Below are 14,460 nucleotides of genomic sequence, written 5' to 3' on the forward strand. Positions count from 1 at the left end.
TGTAAACCAAATCTTCTATCAAGCACCTTTTGCTGTCCAATTATGAATCGGTCAAACCAAAAATGAATCACCAGATCAGCCCAACGCTGTACAGATGCTAAGTCCAGCAGAAAGGCCTGAACTTTTCACATGTTGATGTTAGAAGGATTGTTTTAGCTGCAGACGCATCGAATGATCAAGCATTCACTACAGACATTCTGTTATTGCATTTTAGGCAATAAAACAGTTTCTTTACTTGTTTAAAAAGGGAATTGATTCATGTTTTTATTTTCATCTTTTAATGCATTCTCATATTGTATAACCCCCACACCTCCCAAAAAAAACTTTGCGTAGAAGTAGACAAAGTAAGTCTTCATACTGGTGGAAGGCTACCAGCTCCTGTTTAATTTGATTTTACATAATTAAAAGTATTCAATCTAAAATACTCAAACCACTGGACTCAAGACTGTTAGTTGATATTTGAGGTATTTTTGTGGCGGGTTGTATTTGGGGGGTATTTAGTTCAGAATTTAAAACAAACTGATCATAAGATTTTTCTGCCCTTTAAAATCACAGTTTATCATTTGGAAAACCTTCACTTTATTTGTGAAAACCACAAAATGGGAATTCTTAGTTATCCCATTAATACTTTTAAAACTTTGCCTTGGACCTCTAATAGATACTTCTAGTATATAACACCCAAAAATCCATCTGGAAGGGAAGTTTGAGCTTTAGCTCCACCCTCCATCTGAATGACTCACTGAAGTTTAGTTTTCTTCAAAAAACAAGCTAAGGGTGTTGTGTTGTGTTTGGTTTTACTTGGTGTGTGTGTGTGTGTGGGCGTGTACGTGGGTGTGCGTGTGTCTGTGGGAGTAACAAGAAGCTCCCACACACTCTGGGGCAAAAAATAGCCTTCTACGGCCATCCCTCCGCCAGCCACACTTGTATTGGTGGGAGCTGCCTCACCACACTCCACCCTCTCTCTGTAAAGGGAAACAGGTGGACTCAGATAGATGAGTCGGACGCTGTGATTGGCCCAACCGCTGGGTGAGCCTGCAGTGTCCTTCTGCTGACAGGCTCGAGTGATGGGGTGTGAAGTGCTGAAGCAGGCCACCGCGAGCCAAACTGCATACTGCACACACACACACACACACACACCCATCACCACCTGATCCTTATCTGAACAGATGTTTCACACCACTGACATGTGGTCCGCTCAGTGGACCATCCTCATCAGAACACGTCTTCTGTTCATGTAAAAATGAAGAGTGACTCCTTCTACCATGAAAACAGTTCATCAGGTTGGAGTTCACCGCTGACAACTTTTGTTGCAACCTAAGCCTCACTGGTGACAGTATCTGCTCAGACAGCGCCCTCATGTGGTCAGCACTGCAATAGTCATTTTAAAGGGGGAGTTTCAGAAAGACCAGGAGTTTTTAAAGAGACAGAAGCCCAATTTCAGAAAGATAAATTTCAAAGTCACATTTTTTAAAGGTCTTTTTTGATAGCATTTTTATAACAACAATATAAAACTGTACATCATTTTTATAATAACCATGGTTATTTTGGTTTAAGCATGGTTTAGAAGCACCAGTCGACTAATCCCCTCTTGTCTTGTGTTTCTCAACAGACTCTACGGAAGAAGGGTTTAAACGGCTGTGAAAGCCCCGACATTGAAGCTGACGACTCTGCTGGCCAGAGCCCAGAGTTAGACGACAAGTACTGCAAACTCAACGAAGACATCGATCTGATGATCAACCGGCAGAGAATCTGTGTACGTCTACATCTTCTTTCTTTTGCATAGCAAGTGTATGGTCTCGTTTCATGAAGGTTCTGAAACACTTTCTGGCTTTGCTCCAACAGGGTCTGCCTCCCTCTGGCTACGACATGGGGGTGACCCTCCCAGGCAGCAATCCCAGCGGGCTTCTGTACTCTCACCAGGCCATAGGGGGCGCTGTGGGTAATCACAACTTGCTGCCCATCTCACACTCATCCTTGCAGAGAAACACTATGTCCCCCCAACGACCCTGTAGCACTGGGAATGCAGGTGTGTTTATACTGACTTTAGCTTTAGGCTAGACGTTTTCCATGAAGGGGTTTGATGAACATTTTAAAAGCTGGGTTTGTGAGAAATTAACATCTCACCTACAGTAGATTACATTCTTGGTATCTTCATTCAGTGTAAACCCAGATTAGCGGGTTACGAGATAGTGAGATGGCTAATCCAAGAGGGGCTGAGGCCAAAGGCTATTAGCATATTATAACCGTGAGCAGTTCTGGGCTAGAGCAAACCAGGGGCCAGTGGCCCCATAGCGCAGAACCCTGGGACCAAATTTCATTGATGTATATTAATGGACAGGTGACTGTGATGAGACACACATGTCATTGCTATGCACTGAGTCAAGAACATTGGTGGTCGGGAAAATAACACAATCACACAAAGAATGTAAAAAAGGGATACAATGTTTTGATATTAATTGTCTGCACTACAACAGTTAGATATCAAGGTCATTTTCTGACCTACATTATAGGTCAGAAAAAAGTTAAAATTTAAATTACAATAGCAAAGAATTGGTTAGCTATGCTAGCTTGACTTTGACAATCTTAACATGTATCTGTGCTGCACAGTTTGGTGTGTTTCGGTTCTGGAAATTTAAACAATAAGGCGACCCACACACCTACACCCGAGAGCCGGTGTCCTGCAACTCTTAGATGTATCTCTACTTCAACACACCTGAGTCAAATAATGAGGTCATTAGCAGGACTCTGGAGAACCTGACTGCACTTGGGAGGTGTTTCAGCTCTTGGATTCAGGTGTGTTGGATCAGGGAGACATCTAAGAGTTGCAGGACACCGGCTCTCAAGGACCAGGGTTGGCCACCCCTGGTCTAACAGATCATCAGTCTCTATGACTAATCAACCACAGCTGGTGTTCAAGCAACCATTTATTAATAATTGTGAAAATAAATAATTCCTGAAAACATAAAACTGTAACTGGCCGAATGTTCTGTTGGAATTTTTATGTTCTGTTGTTTGTGTTTCTTGTGGTTGAACCCTTATACACTTATAAACGTGATCGCTGCTCTGCCAGCGAATGGAGCAGTTGTAAATTGGTTGCCACGGCAAAGCATGTGTGTGGCGTAAAGCCGTCAGAGTGGGATAAAAACTCCTAAAGAATAGGAGAGGTTTTGAGTTGTTTGGCAAAACTGGGTATGAATTATGAGTCATGTTTTTCCCCCATGATCCAGTCCTTCTAAAGTCCAATTTACATGAATCTATTAACAGTTTAACCACTACTGAGAAAAACTGGGATGAAAACTTTGAATTAAGATAAACATATTGAGACCATTATCAGCTCAGCCTGAACTCCAGAAGCCTAACCTAGTGGTTGACTTGGGTCAGTGACTGCATGTCTCCATCTCCCTGCAGGGCTGATGGCTTCTGACCTTCCCAACACTGTGGTCTCCAGCGTGGGTAAGGCTGCCTTCCCATTCCTCAAATCCACAAATTGCAAGTGGCCCAAACCATCCTCCTTCTGAGACCTATCTGCTCTCCTGCATTTTGCGTTTAACTGTAATATTCAAACTTCATGATCTCTGACAGGAAATGGCAACTTCAGCTCCCACTGCAGTTCCCCCGGCCTCATGTCCCCGGCCGGCGTCTCTAAGAACATGCAGGACAAGAGTCCTCCTCACCTGGGCATGAGCCACAAGCCTGACCTCCGCACACTGATGCCGCCCTCCAACAAGTGCTCCATCATGCCAACGGTTTTTATCACACTTCACTGTCTCACCTGGTTTTCTTCTTCTGTCCAGAGAATATTTAGATTCTTAGAGGAAAGATGTTAATAATCAGTTGAGTATCAACCAACGCAGCAGTTTGATAAAACCAATGAGCTAATGACTAATATTTCAACATAAGTGCAGCATTAAATACCATTAAACTGTCTTTCTACCACCAAGTCTATTTACCCTTACAGCTAAGAAAATCAATTCATCACTTATTACCCTGAATCAATATCATTAAAGGTAGAATAATGGTAGAATATATTTTTCAAATGATCAATAATTCATTCTACTTCAGTTCAGCCCAAAAACGACCCGGCATTAAAATGGGTCATCATAACGTCCAGCAGTAATCACTGCAGCAAACAGACAAACACTTAAATATTATTTGATTAAATCAAAGCTTTAATGGCTCTTAGGTTATCACACCAACATAATCAGCAAACACAGTCACTTAGTGTTTGTTTTATATGAAGTACATTTTTAATTAGTTGCAACTCTGGGATGTCCAAACTGCGGCTCAGGGGCCATTTGCCAGCCTGTCAGTGGTAGAAATTTGGCCACTCAGCTCATGGACACTTTAAATTTGTTTATTTATTTTTTAATGGCACTTAAAATCTTTACAGAATGAAAAATATTAGGTGTCACCAAAATTATTTCTGTTTTGTGAACCTGGTTTTTGGAGCAGACTTGGGCTGAGCTTTATTAAACTCGACTCAGAAACAGACTCTGCTGAACACAGGCTGACAGCTTTTCAGATTCTGTAAAGATTTAAAGATAAACAAAAATTAAACAACATTGCATGTTTTGGATTTTTGTTGTAATATTGCAGGTTTAGATTTAAAAAAGTTAAATTGCAATAGGATTTTTGTGCTATTAATTAAGTTTCTTTTGTGGCCTTTAAGTACTTTCAACTTGGCAGTTTTGGCACACGAGGCAAAAGGTTTGGGCATCACTGTTCAAAATAAAGTATTATAGCTCTTGACTCCGGGACATGCAGTTATTTTGTAAATGCAACAAAAACTTGCATGTAAAAAGTGAAGTGATCATTTTAAAATAGACACACACAAATTCATATTCCAACCTGCAGTGGTACATGAAATACCACTGCAGGTTGTATTTTATATACTGCCTGCAGTGGTATGAAATCAGGGTTTACTGATATGAGGGAAACCTTGATATGTCTTAGTGATAACAGTATCATAACTTCACAGATGACCAAGATCACCTAATATGATTCAGTCTTTGTTTAGTATTTCTAATCGTCAAACTTCTCTCTTATTTTCAGAACCAGAGAATAAATCACTCACAGACAGCTCAGACTCTGTCCACCCCTGCAGTGTCCATCGCTGCCTCTGGGATTGGTGGTTATCCCTCTGCCATCTCCTCCTACAGCACAGGTGAGGACAAGCAGGCCACTGTTACAAGTAAAAGGTTAAAGGTCAACCTGACATTGTGTTGTCCTCCCTCAGAGTTTTCCCTCGGCAGCGACCTGTCCTCCCTGTCTGGGTTCGGGGGCTCGGGTCTGGGATCAGTGGCGAGCTGGCAGCAGCAGCAGCTGCAGAACCTCCAGCACTCTGCGCTTGGACACATGGGGTGAGAAAACCCGACCGGATCCATTCCGATGACGAACCGTGGCTTCGCGCATAGAACCAAAGCGATTATCACTTCGTCTCCTCTACCTGCAGAAACTTGTGCCAGAACTCCGGCCTGGACGTCGGCGTTCACAACAACCTCCACATTAAGTGCGAGCCGGCCTCTCCTCCCAGAGACCGGAGCCTAGGCATGGGCGGGGTCGGACTCAGAGGAGGCGTCAACACGGCCGGATACGCCCTCGGCGCCGGCCGGGGGCCCCACGAATCCGGCAGTTCCCCTGGCGACAGCGCCTCCAGCTGTGGCAGCTCGTACGAAGGCAGCGAGGAGCGCGAGGATCACCACGGCAACGATAGCTTCCTACTGCAGCCGCTGCCCAGTCAGGAGGAACGTCACAGCCCGTCAGTAAAACGGATGAGGCTATCAGAAGGCTGGGCCACATAATGGGAGGAAGCATCTCCACAGGAACGGGGGGGAGTAAAGTTACCATATAGTGTTATTATTATTATTATTATTATTATTATCACTATCATATTCTCCTTGTACTGAATGCATGTGCTTTATGTTTAATGGTGGTCTGTAGTTGAGGTGGCTGGTTTTGCGATGTGAGGTCAGGATCAGCACACATCACCTGAAGAACAAAACTCTCAAGTTTTATCTGTGTGTCACAACATTCTGAACATAAATCATATGAAATATTAATTTATTCAAAATCTGGTAAAATACACCTATGCAGCTTTTTGTGTACCACAATAACAGCTTTCTTCTTGCCAATAGTCCATAAAGTTTCAGCCGATAATCGACAGATCCCAGCTGATATGAGGATCTCCACAGCTCCTCCAGAGTCACCAGGAGCCTCTGCATAATGCTGCCACTACCAGCTAGCTGAGCTGGGCGAACATGTGCAGCTGCTCCATCCTCTTGTTTAGTCCCTGCTCTGACCAGACGTGTATTTTGGTATTGTCTAACTACGGCTGCAGCTAACGACTATTCTAGTAATCCATTAATCAGATTTAAAAAATGCCCAATCTTTTATTTTACCACTTCAGCTTATTTTATATAATGTTGGAAATACATGAAAAATATACAAATGAACAAAATTATATGACTTTTTATAGGAAAATATACTTTTTAAGCCTAAAATGCATGAGCATCATTACTCATCTGCAGCTGAAATAAAACATCTGACATGAACATGTGGAAAGCTCAGACTGTTCCATCGTTACAGTGTCAGACTCATCGGCTGATTAACATTTGGAGAGCAAAAGGTGCTTAAGAGGAGATTTATTTTATTTTTTTATTTATTTTTATTTTTTTGCAGAATTTGAACCATGTGAAGCTAAAAATGCCAGTTATGTTCTGGGTAGATCAGATTTTTCTATCTTAAATCCAAGTTGCAGATGTCTTCATACAGGGTTTGGTTTAGTTCCTGCTTGAGTGTTTTTTCTTTCTTTCAGCAGTTGGCCTGTTTGAGAGCCAGTTAACAATTAATCAATTAGTAGATTAGTTGACTATTATTTCAATAATCGATCAATCATGATTAATCCAATTAATCTGATTAATTGTTTCAGCCCTAAATATAACAGTAGTTTATCCTTCTCCTGAATTTTCTTTCTGTTCTGCCTATTTGTAAAAATAAGCTCACTTTAATCATGTCTTCCCTTTATTGGACCCAAAGCTCAAACTTTCTCACAAGAATGTTTTGACACAGGAGTAAATCTTGAGAATGTTTGTATTTTATATATATATTTTTTTGATGTAAGCTGATAGATGAGACTTTCACCTGAGGCCATCTTCCGCGAGGAGGTTTGACGGTGTACATTTACTGCTTGTTTTCAGTGTGTGTTTAGGTAGCGTGGGGATTATAAGTGAGTTTCTCATGTATGCAAGCTAAAGAAGAGGTCAAAGTGAAGAAGTCTGGTACTCTGAACAGTGAAGCTACTGGCGAGTTTGAACGTGGATCCGAGCTGATGCTCTTGCTCCACGGCTGTCATACAAATAAATGCTTCTAAACGTATCGCACAATTAAACGAGAACAGGTTAAAGGGCAAAGAAGCCGCTGAAAAAAGTAGGAAAAGACTTAAAGAGGAGGGTAGGTGCTGAGCGGGGGATTCTCCACTAACAGTAACCACAGGAAGAGCCTGCTGGTCCTGTTATTGGAAAGGTTGAGGACAGGCGGAGGTGTTGAGATGGCTGCTGAGAGGTCTAATGGAGTCAAGGCAACAGGTTGCTTAGAAAAAAAATGTTTTATTGATTCTACTTGGGATTGAGATGCTCAGTTTTTGATGAGTTTTCTGAGTCTGGTGGCAAAAAACAAAAATATATATATATCAGGATAGTCAAAACGTCAGGAGCACTTTGGGCTGGATCTGACAGGAAGCTAACAAAATGAACCACTACAGAATGTTAACACACAACGTTTCCTCTAGTCCCTACTGACTGCTGGGTGTACGCTGAAACCAAAGCTAACGAGACAGTAAAGGCTTAAATAGTAATAAAAACAACTGGACAATACAGAAAGCCAAGCTAAGTTGAATGTGCTGACATCTAGAGGCCACTTTAGAAGTTGCAGCCTCTCTATTTGCAGAGTTGACGGTTCTGACAGCAGCAGAACTGTCAGGCTTGTTTCCTCTACATGTTTGTGGGCTGCTTTGGTCTTCAAAGAAAAGCCAACAAGAAGCAAAATGTTTCTATCAAAAGTAGACATTAAATATTTTTCTCTTTGTTTTGTAGAATGGTTAAATGGTTGTCTCCTACAGCACTAAACATTCTGAGCATTTATCGTATCGTTGATCATTTATCATGATAAATTTATTGCCATGAATTTGACATTAATTAAATGTTAATTAATAACTATTAATTCTGAATTAATAATATTATCAATTATTCAATTAATAATATTTAAAACCTCCCAAAACTGTTCATATTGTTGGCATTGTTAGTTTTACAATTTTCTCCACGGTTTGTTCATTGAGAGTATCAATAAATTTGAAAATATGATTAAATGCAGTTACATGCAATTACCTAAAAAAGAAGGGATAAATAGTGCTTTTCAGTTTTGTTTATCACAAAATATTGTATTAAAACTTTAAGTCCACGTCACCCACCCCTTTCCAAAGCACAAAATGACTCAGATGGTCATCCAAATTGGTCTTCAGACACTAAATAATCCAGTCATTTAAGGTTAGTTCTAAATAGTCCGTTTCCTGTGTGTTTGAATGGGTTCATGCTGTGTAACTTCCTCTGTTGTGGTTCGTTTTCAGTTTTCTGTCCAGTCCACATGAAGTCAGGCGTCACAGTGACGGGTCAGAGTGGGGAGCTAAAAAGCCATAACATACAGAACAGAGATGCTTTACTGCACCAACCTGCAGGTGTGTTTAGAGACTAAAGGTTCCTTTGTTACTATAGAAACGGGATGTTTTATTGAACGGTCTAAGTCTCCATATACACACGCAACAGGAAGCACAAGGTTTTGACGGCTGGTGTCAGACCTGGCTGCTCACCTTACTGGGCTTTTTCATTCACTCAGGTCATTTGGTCCAGAAATGTCCCATTACTACTGTACAGTTTCAGTAATAGCTACTGTAACTGTAAATGTAACTACAGGGTTGGTTCCCAAACCAAACATGGAAAACAAAATCCAATGAAAAAAACCCAACGGAACATTCCCATCCTCAGTCAGAGAAACTATTTTAGCTGCTTCTAGATGTAGCAGACTAGCAGTGCACCGTATTATCTTCAAGAAGTCTGACCCGTCGATTCCCATTTTGGCCGTTATCTATCTTTTTATCTGAAAAGTTGCTAAATGCAGCAAGAATGTCGCTAAGTTGGCAACAATTGGGTGACTATTGTCAACTGCAAACGTGCAGACATGGTGGGCGGGTCTGTCAGCCAAACATCAGCAGAGGACACTGCTGGTGTTTTTGGATCTCTGCTGAGGTAGATAAAAATCGACTTCATATGTAAATATCATCCGATCTCCCAAAGTTAAGGAGATCGGAGCCGATTTATCAGCTGGTTTATTTATTAATATTCTATTTATTAGTTATGGTGCCTTGCTGGAGGTTGGGACTCTGATTTAGGAATGAGTTCCTGTTTAGCTTTTGAAATTAAAACTTATTAATTCTCCAAGTCCAAATAAAACACCAATAATTTTCCCTGTTGCCGTGTTTCAGCCGGTCTGACACCAGCCACACATGGAGGTTGTTCCAACTGGACATACAATATCATCCCTATTAGAGTTTTCCTTTTGCTTTTCTTTCCGTTTTTTTTTTTTTTTTTTGTTCTGTGTTTTGTTTTTCTTTCTGTGTATTGATTGAAAAGACAGAAGTGGCTGAGGGTTCAAATTTGAATATTTTGGCTTAAAACTGTATATTTGGAGCTCGACCCCTCAGCTACTCTTCACTTTTTCTGCTCTGCGCCTGAATTCTCTTAGAAATTCAGAGAGGTACTTCTCTCCTCCATCTCCATAAGTCAGGATGGTCGTCTAAAACCTAAAAGATGTTAGACACACAAAAAAGTCGGGAGCTCATTCCTGGACTCCAGGTGGCGCCAGCTAATTGCAGATGAAAATAGAAGGCTGGCTTTAAAAGGAAGAGAGAATGTAAGCTAAGCAGCGTGAAAAACTTCAAATCAAATCTTTGTATTATTTCTGGAACCAGTTTCGGTCTGGACCTCTGTCAGGTACCTACAAAGCTCTGATTAAATTGTTAAAAAAAAAAGTTGTACTTAATTATTTTTTTTTTTTATCTGACCAGGTTGGTGAATCTTTTATGAACAAAAGAAACGTAAAAGTTTGGCCTGCATTCTCCCCTCATCACAGGCTTTCCGGATGTACTGAGAGGTTGTTAGCGGCATGAGCTGGCCTTTTGTCGCCACCTGACTCACCGACCAACCAAGTGCACATGGGTTGTCGCAGAGCTCCCTCACTCAGAACTGTGGTAGTGTTTGTATTTTGCAGAAAAATAAAAATGCTCATGTTTTTGTTCCACATGTCTGATGTGGTTTGTTTTTCTGTCCCTGCAGCTACACTTACACGTAGGACTGGACGATAAATCATCAACAGTATATATCGCGACGGATACGTGATCGGTATCAATAGGTGATGGATGTGGGGTGGAGTAAAAGGATGAAACAGAAAAGATTACGTCACCAGTTTGGCTGCGTTACAGATCTTTAGGGAACTGAAATACTCCCGCTTCAAATTGAGAGTTCTCAACTTCTTATGTACTTTAATGAAAACCAGGGGATGAAAGATTTCACATAAAAACGATTCCTCTGATATATTTAATGACTGATACATTTAGAGAGCATTAAAAGTACTGAACACCAGATGGCGTCATGGGCCAGCTGAGGCCAGTGTTCACCAGTGTTCACTGTAATCTGCATGTGAGGCTCCTTAAAATAAGAATTCCACATTACATTGTAAGTTATGTTTATTAGAAGTAAGGTTATTTTCAAATAACTCAAAGTATCGGCTTCTTAAAAATCCTTACATTCATGAATCTAAAATGAAGGCCCTAATATGTTTAAAATTGATCTTTTTTTTTTTTTTTTTATTACATTTAAGGAGGACCAATAAGTCGACCTTAAATATGTTAAGCAAAGTCTTACATTTTGTGGTGGCTGGACTACTTAATCTTGCATAGTCTATGTAATTTATTTTTTCTCATTTTACTGTCTAGCAAAACATTTGATTCACATTCAGACATCATAACCTTCAGTGGCTTAAAGCAGTTGAGGCTACTGCTAACTAGCTGCTAATTATACCCCTGCTAACGAACGACCTAGTTTTTTTGTGTCTGAGTATTGTAAGTGTATTTTTTTGACACTTGGTTGGATGATGTTCTTCTTTGCCAAAGGCTCACTTCTGTTGCCAACCTTTAAGATAGTACATGCATTCTGTGTGAAAAAAAAAGTTCAGCCATAATGGCATTAAAAAAGTCTTTAAAAACCTTCAATTTGAGTTGGTGACGCCTGCAGAAACCCAGCAACTGCTCTGTGTTTAGATGGAAAAGATATTAGGTAACCTTGGGTATGATTTAAAGTTCAGTTTATAAAACCAGAAAATCTTTACTCCACCGGAATCACAAGGAAAAGTTAAACATGCAATAAAAATATATAATTTCTTCTTAAACTTCCCAGATGAGAAATGATTTCCTTCGACTTCTCTTCCCGGTGGTTAGCGCTGTCCTTGTCTCCTCTGAAAAAAGCCTTTCAGACTCAGACTATTGCATGCAGGAGGCATTCTCAGTTGGACTGTATTTACAGAGAAGAGCGATTTCTGCTTTGTACTGGCCTCTCTGTCGACCTGCTGTCTCAATTTACTGCCTGCATGTCTGCAGAAGTGTGTGCAGTAACAACAGAGCGCCTGCTGATGAAAAGCACACCAAAATACTATCATTCTGTCATTTCTGCACATAAAGGAGGATGCAGTCAGATGAATATATGTCAAGTCTGCGTGCCGTAAACCAGACCGAGTGTTCGGGCGAAGGGAACGAGCCGAGCTCTTCGGCACGCCGACCCGGGCTTTGTTTAGAAGCCGTCAAGGACAGGCTGTGGTTGGCCTGCAGCCCACATTCCTGCCCGACACATTGCATGAGGGCCGACAGTGTGTGCATGTGTACATGCATGAGTTTGCTGGTTGAGCAAACACATAAACATGTTAATGTAATTCCTTTTTTTTTTTTTAAATGTTCAAGCCGCTGCGTTTGGTGTTGAGCGCTCCTAAAGATGGCCCAGTTTCTGCTTTGTGTGATTTCCTGTTTGAGCTGCAGTGGATGGAAAACAGATTTGTGGAAAAATAGTACTTCACAGTGTGTTATATTTCCATTGCAAACAAAACGAAACCACCAAACAAATATCCAAACTGCAGATTCAGATAAAAATATTCTACAAATGCAGCAAGTTAAAGTTTCGACTCTTTTGATTTTTCTCTGTGTTTTCCTGCACTTGCTTTGGATTTGCAGTTTTATTCCAGTATGTTTGTGTTTCCTGTGTCTGCAGCATGTTTCCAGCTGTGATAGTCTGTATTCTTCTGTGCATCTCTCCTTTATAGAGCATTTCACTTATAAAAAGTAAAACGGTTACTCTTTGACTTTTATTGTGTTGCACAAAGACGCAGACCTGTTCCCAAAGCGTTGGTCTGGTCTGCTTGTCCCGGCCTAGTTGTCTGTGTTTTCCTAAACATCAGACCAGTGAGATCCGTTCTTATCTCATAGACTGAGGAACTCCTGAAGGTCAGCGACTAGAAGAAAGGAGGAAATGTTGTTCTATGAAAACCTTGTTTTCAGCTGTAGTATATTTAGTTTAGGGTGTTGAGAATGTTCTGTGACAGACAAACACAAGAAGCACATTACTGCAAAGTAAATGTTTTCCGAATGTGTCACAAATAAAAATCTAATCAGTATGGCTTGTGAAATACAGACAACAGATGGCCATTTCAAAGCATGTTCATATTTAGAGTGGCCCAGTCAAAGTCCAGACAGAACTCCACCTGAAAATAGTTACTAAATTCAGAGGCAAAAATTGCCATCTGTAGATGGAAAAAGACACAGGAAGTTACAGACTTCTTTACTTTACTAAATATTGACACAGTGAAGCTGAATATAAAGGCACTCCACACTATTCAGATTGTTGTTTGTAAAACACATTTGAAAGTCGGCTCTCATTTTCCTTTGACTTCACTGGGCAGCGCTCTGTGGCTGCAGGTTCCTGGTCTGATTTCCTCCAGCAGCGCACTGAATTCATTTTAAGGAAACTCATTTTATGTCTCGTCTTTTTCATCAGAACAAGTTCTGTTCGCTGTGATCGGATCATTTCTTTTCTCAGGTTTCTTGCTTTATACTTGAATTTTTAAATTTAAACATATATCCCTTTGTTTTTTCTATCATTTTTAAAGTGCACAGCGCTTTGATCAACAGCTGCTGTTATTAATGTGCTTTAAACACAAATTTGACTTTATTACTTCAACAAAACCAAATGAAATTTGCTGAATTTTGTGGAATGAGCCACAGCTATCAGAACCGTGCTAAAATAAACGTCTCAGTCATTTTTGGTCCCCCCACTTACTTATCTGTGTCAGTGTTTCCTCGTCTTCCAGGTGTGTGCGCGTGCCTGCGGGGGGTGGGGGGTGGGGGGGTTGCGCATGTGTGCGTGTGTGTGTGTGTGTGTGTCTTGTTGGGACCGTTTCTGCCCTCAACAATGCCACACTCTTCTGTTCTCTCTGCTGCCTCTCCCTGCTTCACCATCCAGTTCAAACCAGTTTCTGTTTATCAGCCGTACAGAAGCAGCCTGTATAACAGAGCCAAAACATTTTTCATGTGACCTCTCATCATTTGTGTGTGTGCGTGCGTGTGTGTTGGGACGTGAGCGTAAATGTGTTCTTATGAGTCAAATTAAAACAGAGCGGTGGGATTCAGGCAGGCTCGTCCTGATCCCTGACGCTCCGCCGCTCCTTCTGTCTGATCATGGGCAAACCTGCTGTGTCAGGCGGCGCAGGGAGGGAAACATCTGCGTAGAACGACCTGCTTCCATTACCAGGCGCACTCACAAATTTCCAGAATAATCCAGAATAAAGCTCTACAGGAAGGAGTCGTATCGGGCACCAGAAACCAAACTGTTCCGCGCGAAACAAATATCTGTGCGCTGATAATCTCCAGTGAGATGTTGCTGAAGGATCCGGTTCAAACTGGTTTAGGCCCAGCCTGCTGTCGGCGGAGCTTCACAGCTCTGTACTCATCTGGCAAAGTCTCAGCTTTTGTGGTGCAGGAATGTATATTTAAATCAATTTTCTTTTCCATAGGAAGCCCTAACAAGGATTTCCTCTGCATAGCAGATTCGTACGTTTTAGATTACAGCGACTAAAGTTTGTCTTTTGGCTAAAATGGAATCTAAAATTAGTGTCAAATTTATCAGTGAACCTACTGGGATTATTTGGGTGGAATAAAAGTAGAGAAAAAAAAAGAATTGCATTTCAGATAATATCTGTATCAGTCTATCTTTAATTATATGCTTTGTGCTCTAAGTGACATGCTTTATTATTTAATCTGCATTATATTTAGAAATCCTTACTAAATATAATCCTTATCATTACAAACCCTCA

The 14,460-nt window shown here is 41.0% G+C and overlaps 1 protein-coding gene across 1 annotated transcript in view; it reads left to right on the plus strand.

Annotated features, from left to right (window-relative positions):
* The window catches only part of mef2ca (myocyte enhancer factor 2ca), a 33,944-nt gene extending 23,597 nt beyond the window's left edge, over positions 1 to 10,347 (plus strand). Inside the window, exons 5-11 of the mRNA XM_044144660.1 lie at positions 1,610 to 1,753; positions 1,843 to 2,026; positions 3,409 to 3,453; positions 3,583 to 3,746; positions 5,053 to 5,164; positions 5,237 to 5,360; positions 5,453 to 10,347. Of these exons, the coding sequence (XP_044000595.1) occupies positions 1,610 to 1,753; positions 1,843 to 2,026; positions 3,409 to 3,453; positions 3,583 to 3,746; positions 5,053 to 5,164; positions 5,237 to 5,360; positions 5,453 to 5,801 (1,122 nt within the window). The 3' untranslated portion in view covers positions 5,802 to 10,347. The remainder of the gene's footprint in view (positions 1 to 1,609; positions 1,754 to 1,842; positions 2,027 to 3,408; positions 3,454 to 3,582; positions 3,747 to 5,052; positions 5,165 to 5,236; positions 5,361 to 5,452) is intronic.
* The last annotated feature ends 4,113 nt before the right edge of the window (positions 10,348 to 14,460 follow it).

This window comes from Gambusia affinis, linkage group LG17 (assembly GCF_019740435.1).
Source record: "Gambusia affinis linkage group LG17, SWU_Gaff_1.0, whole genome shotgun sequence".
In the NCBI taxonomy this organism is placed as follows: Eukaryota; Metazoa; Chordata; class Actinopteri; order Cyprinodontiformes; family Poeciliidae; genus Gambusia; species Gambusia affinis.